The sequence below is a fragment of the Notothenia rossii genome, assembly GCF_949606895.1.
Source record: "Notothenia rossii genome assembly, chromosome: 8".
In the NCBI taxonomy this organism is placed as follows: domain Eukaryota; kingdom Metazoa; phylum Chordata; class Actinopteri; order Perciformes; family Nototheniidae; genus Notothenia; species Notothenia rossii.
In genome coordinates, this window is record NC_136906.1 from 73,609,733 (window position 1) to 73,622,611 (window position 12,879).

The 12,879-nt window shown below is 41.2% G+C and overlaps 1 protein-coding gene across 6 annotated transcripts in view; it reads right to left on the reverse strand.

Moving 5' to 3' along the window:
* The window catches only part of sipa1l1 (signal-induced proliferation-associated 1 like 1), a 95,221-nt gene that overhangs the window by 25,597 nt on the left and 56,745 nt on the right, over positions 1-12,879 (reverse strand). For all 6 annotated transcript variants that reach the window (XM_079642495.1, XM_079642493.1, XM_079642494.1 and 3 more), the window contains 3 exons: positions 10,281-10,384; positions 9,855-10,012; positions 2,346-2,925 (listed from right to left, as the gene is read on the reverse strand). In XM_079642495.1, the coding sequence (XP_079498621.1) occupies positions 2,346-2,925; positions 9,855-10,012; positions 10,281-10,384 (842 nt within the window). The remainder of the gene's footprint in view (positions 1-2,345; positions 2,926-9,854; positions 10,013-10,280; positions 10,385-12,879) is intronic.

The following is a 12,879-nucleotide window of genomic DNA, read 5'->3' on the forward strand; positions in this document are numbered from 1 at the left end:
ACACACACACACACACACACACACACACACACACACACACACACACACACACACACACACACACACACACACACACACACACACACACACACACACACACACACACACACACACACACACACACACACACACACACACACGAAATCCAGTTTCTTTCTTGCTGAAACACTTTAGGCTGTGTTCACGCAGAGATGCGTTGCTCCGGAGAGACCCTTTTGGACTTCATGTTGTTTCATGACGGGATGCGATATTCAGGCGGGGATTGCTGTGAAGTGGCCGTCCTTCTGGGACTAAGAGCCCAAATCGCTTGTCAATCATCATCTGGCAAAGAATCTTTCAAAGCCAATCATAATTCCGGACTAATTTTAATTATGGTAACTCACTTATGCCTCTCTTCCTCTAATGAGTCTCCTGGCGACATCAGGGCACCTTCCTTGCATTTATTTTTTCTTTACAGAGCCTTAGCAAAAGCTTTATTGAAGTCAAACTCACTAGGGTGCGTGAATAAATCATGCTGAAGACTGGCAGCTGATAGGAATTGTTATGATGCTCTCTGATGTTTCTGAATGTGTGCGTGGGAGAGAAGGAGGGCAAGAAAAAAGGGAACGATGAAGAACAAACAGAGGATAAAAAGAGAGGAAAGAGAGAGACGAGTGGCCCAAGGCCTTCTCTCTCTCTCTCTGGCACCAAGGTAGTCCTAACGATTGAAGATTAACGCCAGATGCAGAAAATGCAACATGAAAGTTATACATCTCTGAGTCCTGAGCCAACTAACACTATGTGTGTTTTTAAATTATGTGTGTATACTTGTGAGCGAATCAAAGAAGGTGGACTCCATCCAGGTTACGTAAACATTGTACACAAAAAACATCACACACACAATTTGAAGGTAGGAAGAGGCGGGGGGAATGAATGTATTCTAAAGCACTGATGATTGCATAAGAATACACCTTTTCTTTCTAACCAGTTTCCATGGAAACAGATAAGGAAGAGCTAGCACTACTTCAGTGTGTGTGTAGGTGTGTGATGAGCCGTTAGGAGTATGATGTCCAGAGGTGTTTCTGAAACTTTTTCAATAAGCTGAGGCCAGTAATGAGACAGCAGCTCAAAAATGTTGTCATGCTGGCAAACTATCAGTAAACAGTGGGAGTCAGTGTGTGTGTGTGGGGGGGGCAGGTAGATGATCAATGGCAGCCAACAGCACTCTTACACATTCAATAGGTTTTCCTCAGTATTTGGTTTTCACACATGAATTAAAGTGTTTTTAAATAACCTTTTTTTGTCATATTTGACAAAACTTTTACCAAATCCTCTAGACAATGGGTAATGGCGCATTTCCACTACAGCGCGGAGCTCGCTTTAAGCGTGCCGAGCCGTGTGGGGCCCGTTTTTGGTTGCGTTTCCACTTCCGGCTAGCCGCTAGCGGGTACTATTTCAACAAACAGGGCTGAGTATGCTAAACTAGAGAGAGAATCGCTGGCAAGGGGGCTACAACTACTACAAAAGCAACATATTTGACCGTGATTTAATTGTAATACACGTTTCAAAATGATGCCGAAGTAACAACATACTGATACCGGATAGTAAAAACCATGAATTAATGCTTTAATAAGTCTGCAGACAGACGGCAGGCGAAAAACCTTTTTAAAATGTGCGTTGTCTAAAGGGAGATCGGCTAAGCTAACGCAGTATATGCTCCGACCGTCCACACTCACAACAACGTCATACACACATAAATAAACCAGCGACTGTATTCGCCATGACACAGACAGTCTGTGGTTTGTACTTGTTTAGAAAAAAAAGAAAAAAGGTGAAAAAGTAGCCCCGGGCCCGAACTAAGTGCTTACAGTGCTTGGTTTCTAATTGTACTGTACAGCCAAAAAGTAAACTCAAATACGTTTCGGAAAACTTTTGAGGAGAAAAATGCACGATGCAGTCTATCAGTAAAAGTTTACTGTCTAATGCACTCACGTCAGGATATAGTGACAGCTTCAGCAAACCCCACAAAAAGTTATTTTAAAAAAAGTCACTAACTGGAGTCTGCATGTTTCTCAGAGCCTTTCTTTTGTGCCGCTCAGAGTCTCAAAACAACTACATGGCGTTTGGTTCATTTGAAAGTGGAGCAACCCATAAGGTATCAGAGGCCAAACATGTCAGCGCTGAAACTATATCATGTTAAATCTAATGTCAAGTAAACTTGGCACGAACTGAGAAAGTTGTGATTGACGGGACCACCAATAAATGTCAATCATTGACTTGAAAATTGTTCAAACAACTACTAATTTATCATGCAGAAAACGCAATATCTTGGCATGCTAAGCCGGCATGCTAAGCTAACGTCTCACCTCGAGACGTTTGACCACCTCTTTGAAATCCTCCGTGTTGTTACTGATACTCCTCAGAGACACACTTTCCCCGCGCTCGTAGAATATCCTCAAAGACGCAGGGCTGCTCGCCGTCCAGCCGATCACGTCCTTAGCGGCGCAGTTAAACACCACGGCCTTGGCCCCCTGGTCCAACAGGATGAGGAAGTCATTGGAGACGGCCAGCAGGGCCTCCAGCTCCCCCCCCGTCCCGTGGTCCTCCACCTGGACGAGCCAGGTGACGGCCCCCAGGCTGCGCAGCTCTGCTCCTCCATACGGCCGGCTCTTCTCCTTTTTCTTGTGCGCCAGCGAGATGAAGGGGAACTTTCCGGAGGGGTCGATGGGAGTGCTGGTGGTGTGGCGCTCGGCCAGGTCGCGCAGGTACTCCTGTCGCGTTCGGGTGGCCATGGTGCGGAACTTCTGTGACTTGTGGGCGGCGTTTTCTGCATTGATGACCTTGGCCAGCAGGAAGTCCCGGAACACGGAGGATTTGGGAAAGGTCACGTCTTCTGGGATGGGAGGACCGAATGAGGGCACATCTTTGGAACGAGTGACGGCCACACTAAAAGAACAGAGGATCAAACCAGGCAGAGAAAAAAGAAGATGAGAGAAGAGAAACATTTTTTGTTAACAAATCTGTTGTTGCAGTATTGACCACTAATGTGGATAACTTAAGGAGGGTATTTTGTTCTGACATCATTCATTATGGGGCTTCAGTGTTTTATTACGTCGTAAATCTTTTCAGAATGTCACATCTCATCCAACCAAGTGTTGTGTATCGTATATGCTTAAGTTTGAAATAAAAAAAGATGAAATATCAAACAGAATTTATGTTTGATATAAAGTCTCATGCTTTGTGCTCGCTCAAGTATGGGAACCTAAAGGCAAAATCCTTGACTAGTATTTATAGTAAATAGATTTTAAATGTGAAAAAGGCATGTTTCGTTACTGCTTTAAATTGGCCGTCTACTCTCCTGCTCTCTTTATCTATTTAAATGTTGTTCAAAATAAGTTGACACATTTGTAGTGTTTCGGCCTTGTACATTTCCTTTTTCCTAATACTGCAGTATTTACTTCAATTTCATTTCCTCTACCTCCCTGTTTTCCTGCTCTCCACCTCCCTTCTCCAAACCCCTTTTTCCTTTGATTAAGTCTCTGGAATGGCTATCTGAGATTCTGTCTGGTATGTCAGGAACTCAGCGGAGCAGCCATGGAGAGGAAGGAGAGTCGAGGAGGAGGAGGAGGAGGAGGGAGAACTATTGTCAAAGGAAAATGCCGCTGAGAAAGAAGTGTGAGAGACTCTGAAAGGATAGGGAAAGTATTGCTTAATGGAAAGAAAACAACATTTGTGTTGCTATGTGAGACAAACACAGGTACAAAATGATCTGTTGAATGTCTCAGTCTGAAGCAGTTAACCAAAATAAGCACAATATCACATTTCCTCGTCTCAACCTCCCCATGACCAAATTAGCTCAATCAGAGCTCCTCTCTCAGGTGATAATTAGCAGCTGAGAAAGCAGAGCCTTCATCCCACACGCTGACATGCATCAGCACACCAGGATTAATTGTTTTGTCTAATTATAAGCAACTAAAGTCAAAATGTCAACCACATATTTCTAAACATACCCCCGAGACCCCCTGTTCTCTCTGGGGACGTGTGGTGTTCAATTATACTAACTGTCACATTTGTTGACACGTCATTTCCCAACTTTCCTTGTTGGTGACAGACTGAGGTATGAGTGGAAACAACTGTTGACATTGCTTATGAGAGTGCACGCACACACTTTTATGGTACAGTGTTGATAAAGAAAATGGGAATAACCACAGTTATGATGCTAGTAAGTCAACATGTGGCTTGCTTTTCTCACAAGGCATATGAACTGCTCTCAAGGACATAAACAAGGAGCAGGGAAGGAGGTTGTGTGTAGGTGGAGGGTCTTACAGACATACTAACATTACATTTCCCTGCAGCTATTTGGATTTCTTTTCATTAACCGCTAACGTATATTCAATATGAACCATATTTCCCCTATTTCTACCTTAATGCATTACACGATCAGTTCATGGTTCACCTGAAACATTTCAAAGTTGTTTACTTTTTACGACACAGAGGAAAGGTGTGATCCCTAGAAGTTGAAAGAAGTTACAGACATTTTAAATTGAGAATAACGTGCAACACATACTACATGCAGTGGGGGCAAACCATTGATTATGTTGTAATGTTCATGTTTAATGCCTTGAACAGACAACATCAGTCCTCCTTATGTTGACATCATTTTTTACCTCCGTAAAGACTCAACATAATTGACTTATAATTAAATCAGCAAGGTTAATACAAACTGTATGCTGTCCCCAGGTTGTTTTAAAGGAGTACCTCACCTTAAAAGCAAAGAACATCTAAGTACTTGAATGTTCTACGTCCAGGTTAAAGTGGATTTCTTTCTAGTTAAATGGGCTGTGATTAGTGCTGTGTACCTGGACTCACATTCAGGTTCAGGTCCGGACTCAAGTCCAGAGGTTCAGGTTCAAGTCCGGACTTATAAGTCCGGACTTGTGTCAAGTTGTGTGAGTAACTAAAGTGAACTTACTGTGAGCTAATTATCAATTGAAAATAAACTCATAATCAACTCAAATTCAAACTCGTCAGGTTTATTGTGCCCCCTTCCAACTTGTGTCTACACCATGTCTTTTCTAGAACTCTACATGTGTTACTAACTACACAACACAACTACATACATAGTGATGTACATACAAGACTCAATATGCAAGAGTACAAGTCTATGTGTTCTTGTTCAAGAACAACAACATATAAACATTGTCTGGGTGAAGTGTTGCTCTTTCGGCAGACACTATATCACCATACATACAAAGGAGTTAGCTTAGCTACACTACCATATATGGCAACCAGCATCCCACGCTGTCAGTGTCCAGCTTCCCTTGACGTCACACAGATCTCGCGAGCAGTTGCGATATTTTGCGAGACTTCGTGAGCTCAGTAATGGCCGCCATATCAGAAGCCAAAACAATGTTTTTCGTCTTTTCTCAGCGCAAATTTCTCGATCTATGGAAGGTTTTAGATGGTTTAGAACAAAAAGGAGAATATACGTAAGTACCGGTTCCCGACGTTCCGGTTTTAACCGGACTTGAACCGAAACTTTTTACAAGTCCAGTACCGGTTCGGCGTACCGGTACGCAGCACTAGCTGTGATAAATATTTAGATTTATGACATTGACATATAACTATGTGTATGTGAAGTTGCTCCTAGTGATGGGCCCTGTACCATCATCACCGGTCTTTGAGCTCCAAGATAAGAGCTTGTTTCAGCTTGTTGTTTTGTTTTTTTGGTCCACAGCGTTCCCTCTTACTACTCTCAACAGGGTCATTACCAGCAGCAAAAAAGGTCAAAAAAAAGAAACTGCATGCAACGTCGCCAGCAGAGCCCCAAATGAAAGATAGACAGTCAACCACTCACTCGTGAACACGGAGCAGCATTAGGGGTCTAAAGAGAAAAATCATTTTCTCAAGAATTGATGGACCCAAACTGAGTTACACAGAGACCGAATATTAGAAAAGTACATTATTTGGGAGGCCAGAAAGTCGACTGATAATAATGGATAATAGATTTTTAAATAAGCATGTCTGCTAGGAACATTATTTTATAAGTGATATTTCAGATCTTTGCTAGGCCCAAGTATCCAAAAGTGTTAATGCAGGTTCAAATGGTACATTATATGAGAATACAGTGCACCGCAGTTTCACACTACTGATCATTTGTAAATCAGATCTAAGCAGATGTCATGGCAGCAAGAAAATATCTGTGATAATGAGCTGCAAATGGCGCTTTCAGGTTCACTATGTTGCGCGGGTTGAATTTCAATTGCACTGGAAGCCGGCAAATTGTAAGTACATTTCTCAGAAGACTATATCACAAGTACAGTATGTGAAATAAATAAATAAATACCAAGAATTGAATTTTCCTTTTGCGGCGCTAGCATAGAAAAGCTTAATTTGAAAACTGACAGCTCATATGAAGCACAAAGTAAACGACTTAGTCTGAAGGCAATATTCGTCAATGCTTTTTTTGCAGATGACAAATGAATCATGCGGGGTATTTCAGAGAGCAGCAGCTGAAGTGCTTATAAGCAGGGCTGAACAAATGGTACAAATAAAATGTGACCTTTTATTCTTATTCTTCTCCATCACTACAAACATCACTCAATGCATTCAACTGGAGCTCTAAAAGCACTCAACCAATCGCCTGTGACTCACGCAGGACACAGAGCGGTGACGGAGAGAGAGAGAAAGGTGGAGGTGTGAAAGCCAGAGAATAAGACAGAAAAGCACGACAAAAAACTGAATGATATAAAAAAGAGAGATTGAATGAGAAAAGAGGGCGAGGGTGAGAATAATAGGAGCAATAAGAAAAGAAGAATGTGGTGCAATTGAGGTTTCTGTGCGGTGCGGCTGCTGTGTGATCCGCGTGGCAGGAGGTTTGGCAGCAGGAAAGAAAAAGTACATTCCTGTGGTTTCTATGATTTGTGGTCTTATAAATATCTACTGTGTGGGCAGCGCCGCTCTTCCAGCATCCACGACCTGCTGCCCACTGAGCCAAGTAAGAAAAAGAACATGTCAATACGTATTGGAGTGGGTGGCTAAGAGGTGTACTGTGGATGTGTGAGGAAGGTACACAAAATATGCTTTTGTCTATTTGGGACAATAAGTCCTAGGGAAACAGTATGCAGGCTCGCATAGTGGCTTCTCTGGTGTGCCCAATCCATGTGTAGTGTGTTCTAGATTAGTGAGACCTTTTCGAGTGCCAACCCCCCCCCCCCCATCATAATGAGGTCAGTGTTCGCACCCCATGCAAACGCATTGATCGCTGAAAAGAAATTGTGAATGCACTGTGTGCCGTTAATGCTTTCTGGTGTGTCCACATGTTGGCATATGATTACTGTAGTGTACGCTATGCAAGTGCTGGAATTGAGGGAGTTGTGTAAATGTATCACTCAATAAAATCTATTTTTAATATATTATATAAGGCTATCTTTTATCCGTGGTAAAGGCGATTGTAATGTAATTTCCATGCCCCAGTTGAATTAGGTTATTCGTTTTTTTGCTGGAGTACCCTCAAGGGTGTTATATCAAACCCCTTAGCGTACACTAAAGATGTCACATGAAATTAACAAAGTAAAATATAATAATAATCTGATCTAAATCCTCCTGCGTAAGGTAGTGAGTAATTATTCACACCATATGAAATGTGTGCACTGGGAGTCACGTTCAGTGTCACCATTACCTCGTGGTATATGCTGCTTGTGTGTTTAGTCTAGCAAAGGTCTCATAGCTGTGAAGATGTGTTTGCATTCAGCAACGAGGACACCTGCAAACTGGTTGAAATGGTGCTGGTGATTCCAGTCTGCAGCAAAAGATGCTCTTTGGTTCAAATGCATCGTTCATTATGTCATGGCTAGCTAGAATCGCTGCAGGGGTTTTCTTGGTCACCGCAGAAACAAACATTTTCCTGTAAATGTTTTTAAACAAATAGATTAATGAAAATGTAATGATATAAAAATGTCTTATTATCATTTATGGTTTAAAAAATATAGACTTTTTGCAATTCTTTGTATTTTATTATATATGTTGCATTTTTTGAGGAGCTCAGGTCAGAAGAATGTCATTGCCATTTCTACACTGTAGCTCCAGTGTTTCCCCTACCCTTGTCTTGGAGGGGCGCTGCGCCCCGCCAACGGAGCCCCGCCAACGGAGCCCCGCCAACGGAGCCCCGCCAACGGAGCCCCGCGCCCCCCCTGAAATTCAAGGTGTTTAAACAACAACAACAAAATGTGGAACCAAATTGCAACTAATCTATATCTACTGTCACTTTTCACATTGAACATGTGCTCTTTTATTAAATAAACTTTAACACTTTCATTTTAAGTTGTGAGTTTAGTGTTTTTGACCCTAAGAAACACTGATGCACTAATCAATAACAATAATCCACAGCTCCTCTCTGCTCCAGGGGATTTAAAAAAAAAAAAATATCCCAATGACAGCCAGCCTGTCCCCTGTCCCCCCCCTCCGCTCAGGCAGCACCCCCCCCAAAGCAGTAAACCTAGGGGAAACACTGAACTTTGTGCATATGACCATAAAACCTTTGAATCTTGAATTGAAAAAAAAGGAGTTAAGGTGCTGCATTAGGGCAGAAGATCAACAATGAAGAATAAATAACTTATATGAATTTTTGTTCACCTGATGTTTCACCTCTACATTTGCAAGAAATGAGTATTCACCTCAGAAAACCATACAACGTGTACCGTATTTGCTCTATATTCACATTGCTGGGCTCTTTTTTTAGCACGTTTGTGTTGTTACTCAGTAACGAAGTAGCCCCATGGGGGACAATTAAGACCTCACACAATGTGCCCAGACAGCAATTAAAACAGTCATTAGTGAGAGAGGGAGGGAGAGTCGTAGACAGCAAGATAAGAGAGAATGACAGAAAAGGAGATAACAAGACAGTTAGGAGTACACAGAATGAAATGAAATGTCCTCACAGCTGAACAGGCAGAAAGTCCATTATTTCTTAAAAAATGATTCAGGGCTGGCACATTGCATTTCATATTGCACATCTCTGACAACGTGGTGATACATCAGGGAGATACAGGGAGGACTCTCAACTCTCTCAGCATAATCACTGGTGGAGTAATGGAACGGCAATCATTCGAAGCAACAGCATTATTCGTTCAGCAGTGATAGAAAGGGACTCATGAAGAAAAGTAATCTGCATAACAAAGACCAAAGAAGACTAGAGTTTTTCAAAATGCATATTTTAACCTGGCTTCAATAACACTAAGATAACAAGAGAGCTGTCATATTACTGAAGGGTTGCCGTGAGCAACAAAAAAAAGAAAGAAACTGAAATTATATATAATCACCTGTATAACGTAACACCCCTAGAGGAAGCATTAGGAAAAAAAATACCTGTTATAAATAAATAAATAATACAAAACAATTAGAAAGACTTTATCAAACTATGTTTTAAATGTTTTGAAATTGTTTACAAGTTAACTTTTTGTTCAACTCTGCTGCTTATTATAAAGTCCATTAAACTATTCACTAAATAGCCTACTGTACCTTATTCCATTTGACCACTTCATAGAAAATCAGCATGAACCACTTAATTCAGCTTTAATTGATTTTAAACGATCTGAATAATTGGTTGGATAATGGGTATTTCCTAATTCCTTTTCTCAGTCATGTACACGTATTCTCTCTCGTCATTCGGGTGGGTTAAGCGTTGGCATTTTTATAAATAATGTTATAAAAGACAGCAGATATCCCCAATACTGAAGACGAGAAACCAAGGGATGAAAACTCACTTTGTAACAGCTGGATATAGCATCGAGGTTTTGGACCAAACAACAACAACATTCTAAATACAACACTCATGAATACGGTATATACACATACAGTATATGAGTATATCTCACCTGTAGGAGCTGTTTTCGGAACATGGGTTGTGAGCTCGCACAACCACAAAGACGTGCTGGAAGTGTGAGCGAATGTTTTTGGGGGTGAAGGGGAGCGCGCCAGGTTCCTGGAACACGATTGTAACAATATCGTTCCCAATATGCCGCTTTCGTAGTAACTGGACAAGCACAAAGAAGGCAGGAGAAACCAGATTAGATATTAAGTTATACTAAATAAGATACCTGGAAAATACAGAAAAAACTATGCAAAACGTTTGAACCACAGTCCATTTGATATGTGCAGTAAACTGTGAACATAGCAATCTACACTATTCCTACTAAAGCCATGTGCACAATTATTATAGGATAAGTGAAACCACACTACATGCTCTTTTTTATTATTTCAATGGAATAGTCAAAGTTAAAAATGCTTTTTCGTGAACCTACCTGTTGCTTATTGTTGGGTGTGTAGGGCAGCATGGTGGACACGTGGAACATGATCTCATAGTCCTTGTAGGTGGTGTACATGGAGTGGGTGCCCGTCGAGTCAGCTGAGGGGAAACAACTACATGTCAATTCTCATTTACACAGTTATTATAACCTGGATTGACCCAAGGTGGGATGGTTTCTGGAGCCAAACCCCAGGAATGTAATTTGCAAATGTCTAAAACCCCATGTGAATATAAAAGAAATACCACTTCACTGTGATCATATTCCACTCTCCTAAATTGTATTAGTGGAACTTTAAAAAACCAATCATTCTTCCACTCTAATACCACACATAGGGATAATTATAAGATGTATCATAATGGTGGTGGGTCCTCACTTAAGATCATTTGTTTTTGACTTTGAAATTCCACATTACTACATCCTCACAACAGATAATGCCCGAGAGAAAACAGAATTGCTTTAGTGCAAAACGTTTTAATAGCTTAACAATGTCATAAGTATTCAAAATAATTTACTATAAAATCTTTACTAAGTATAATTGTATAGTGTAGTATCGTATAATTCAAATGTCTTGTTTCCTTACTATAAAGGTGTGTATTAAAGCATCATCTGTATGTTGTCCAGCCTTCCTGTGAATGCTGATAGGATGTGTTCCCTGAGCTCTGAACAGCCTCTGGCCCTAAAGAGAACCCCTGCATGTTAATAACCACCACCATTCTATTGATGGGCTCTATTCAGAGAACAGAACCGTCACAAAAGCCGCGTTCACACCGCAGTACTTTTCCCACTTTAGTTCCGATATAGTTCCGAAATGTTGCGTTCACACCAAAAAGAGCCCGAACTAAAATTAGTTCATCAGAACCTTTTTACCCCCTTTTCAGTCCCTGCTAGAGAGCAGGGACTGAAAAGGGGGTAAAAAGGTTCCTATGTCTGATTGGCTGGGCGGAATGCAAACCACGCCCCGTAAAACTCCCAAAAAGTTTTGTGAAGCCGGCATTTTATTATCCTCGCATTAGCATGATTTGCATTAGCATTAGCCTAGCGCACAAACGCAGAGACTAACTTATGACAACACAAAATAAAACATGGGAGCGGTGGAGATGAGGAGGTGTCGGCGTTCTGGCGATTTACTCTGAAGGCTTCAGTCGAAGCTGCTGGGAGTCCCAGCAGCTTCGACTGGAGCCAGTCCCTAACTCCGGGGACTTCCGGCCGGGGACTTCGGGTGGCAGTATACACCGTGAAGTTGTTTGTGGCCTCCCAGTAAACCCAAAGCAGAAGAAGAAGAAGTGACGTCAGCGGCTTCATTTGCCTAATCCTCCCCCAGGGACTTATTCCGGTGTGAACGCGATCTGTACTTAGTTCATGAGAACTAAAGAGTTCTCATGAACTAAGTTCTCATGAACCTTTGTGGGAAAAGTACTGCGGTGTGAACGCGCCTAAGGTTTTTAAAACCTTGCTAAATTACTCCTTCTAATAGTGTGGCATAGCTGTATTTAATTAACTAGAGGGTACAGAGGGTGTTATTACATCCCCTGAAAAAGTGAAAGGGAGTGTTTTTCACAAAGATTACTTGTATTGTTATAGGAATAATGCAGAGTTAAATATGACAACATGAAAATATAAACCTGAAAATTAGCATTAAAGGGCCCCTTTAAAGTCAAATTTGTTTTCAGTAAATGCATAAATAGCAGAAGAATCAGGGAAAGAAAGAAAAAGGGATTAAAGTAGTCTCAAACTCAGGGGCAGAAAAGAAAAGCAGAATTTTCAAACGTTTTTTTTTATTTATTCATAAACACTGCAGAGGAAAATAAATGGGAAGATTTGTGTAGCACTTCAATCCACTTGAACATTTTAAGAACTTCAAAGATCTGCCAAAACCAATGCCAATGTAGTGAAACTATCATAATATATTTAATTTCAGTTTAGTGCTTTATTTTACTCCCCACATTACACAGCCTCCCTCTTCTGTGAAAAGTGGTTTTAGATTATTTTAGAGGGCATGTTCAAGTAGTACTGTAGTCTGTGAAGTGAATATTTTCTGTGTGCACACTTAGCTGGTTTACCCACAGCGGTTACTTCACCACGATAAAAGAGGTTTGTTTCGGCTCTGAGCAAACGGGTAAAACCTCTCCATCTTCCCTCAAATCAGACCTCATCGGAGAGCTATTTAAAGTTCACTTATTGCGCAAAATCCACTTTTTCATGTCTCTTCAACATAAACATGTGTCCCCTCTGCGTAAAGATATTCTGAAAGTTTCAGGAAAAAAGATTCTCTCTCTTTTTGTCCTGATCCATTTATGTAAAAACCTGTCTGAAAGTGAGCTGATCAGATTTTGGCCACTTAATGATGTCATAACGATTTTTTTGCTTGTGTCTCCATTAGCCAATCAGCAACCAAGGTAACCCCCCCCCTCCCCTTATCATCTGAATCTCCATTGTGTTCTTTTTAACCAAATCTCTCTCAGAGGGGCGTGGGGAGGGTAACAGACAGAGAATCAGCACTTTGGAAACAGGGCTGAAACAGAGAGGATTATGGGTAATGCTACAAAGATCTGTTTGGTGTTTGGAGCCAAACACTTCAGAGACATGTTTGTAT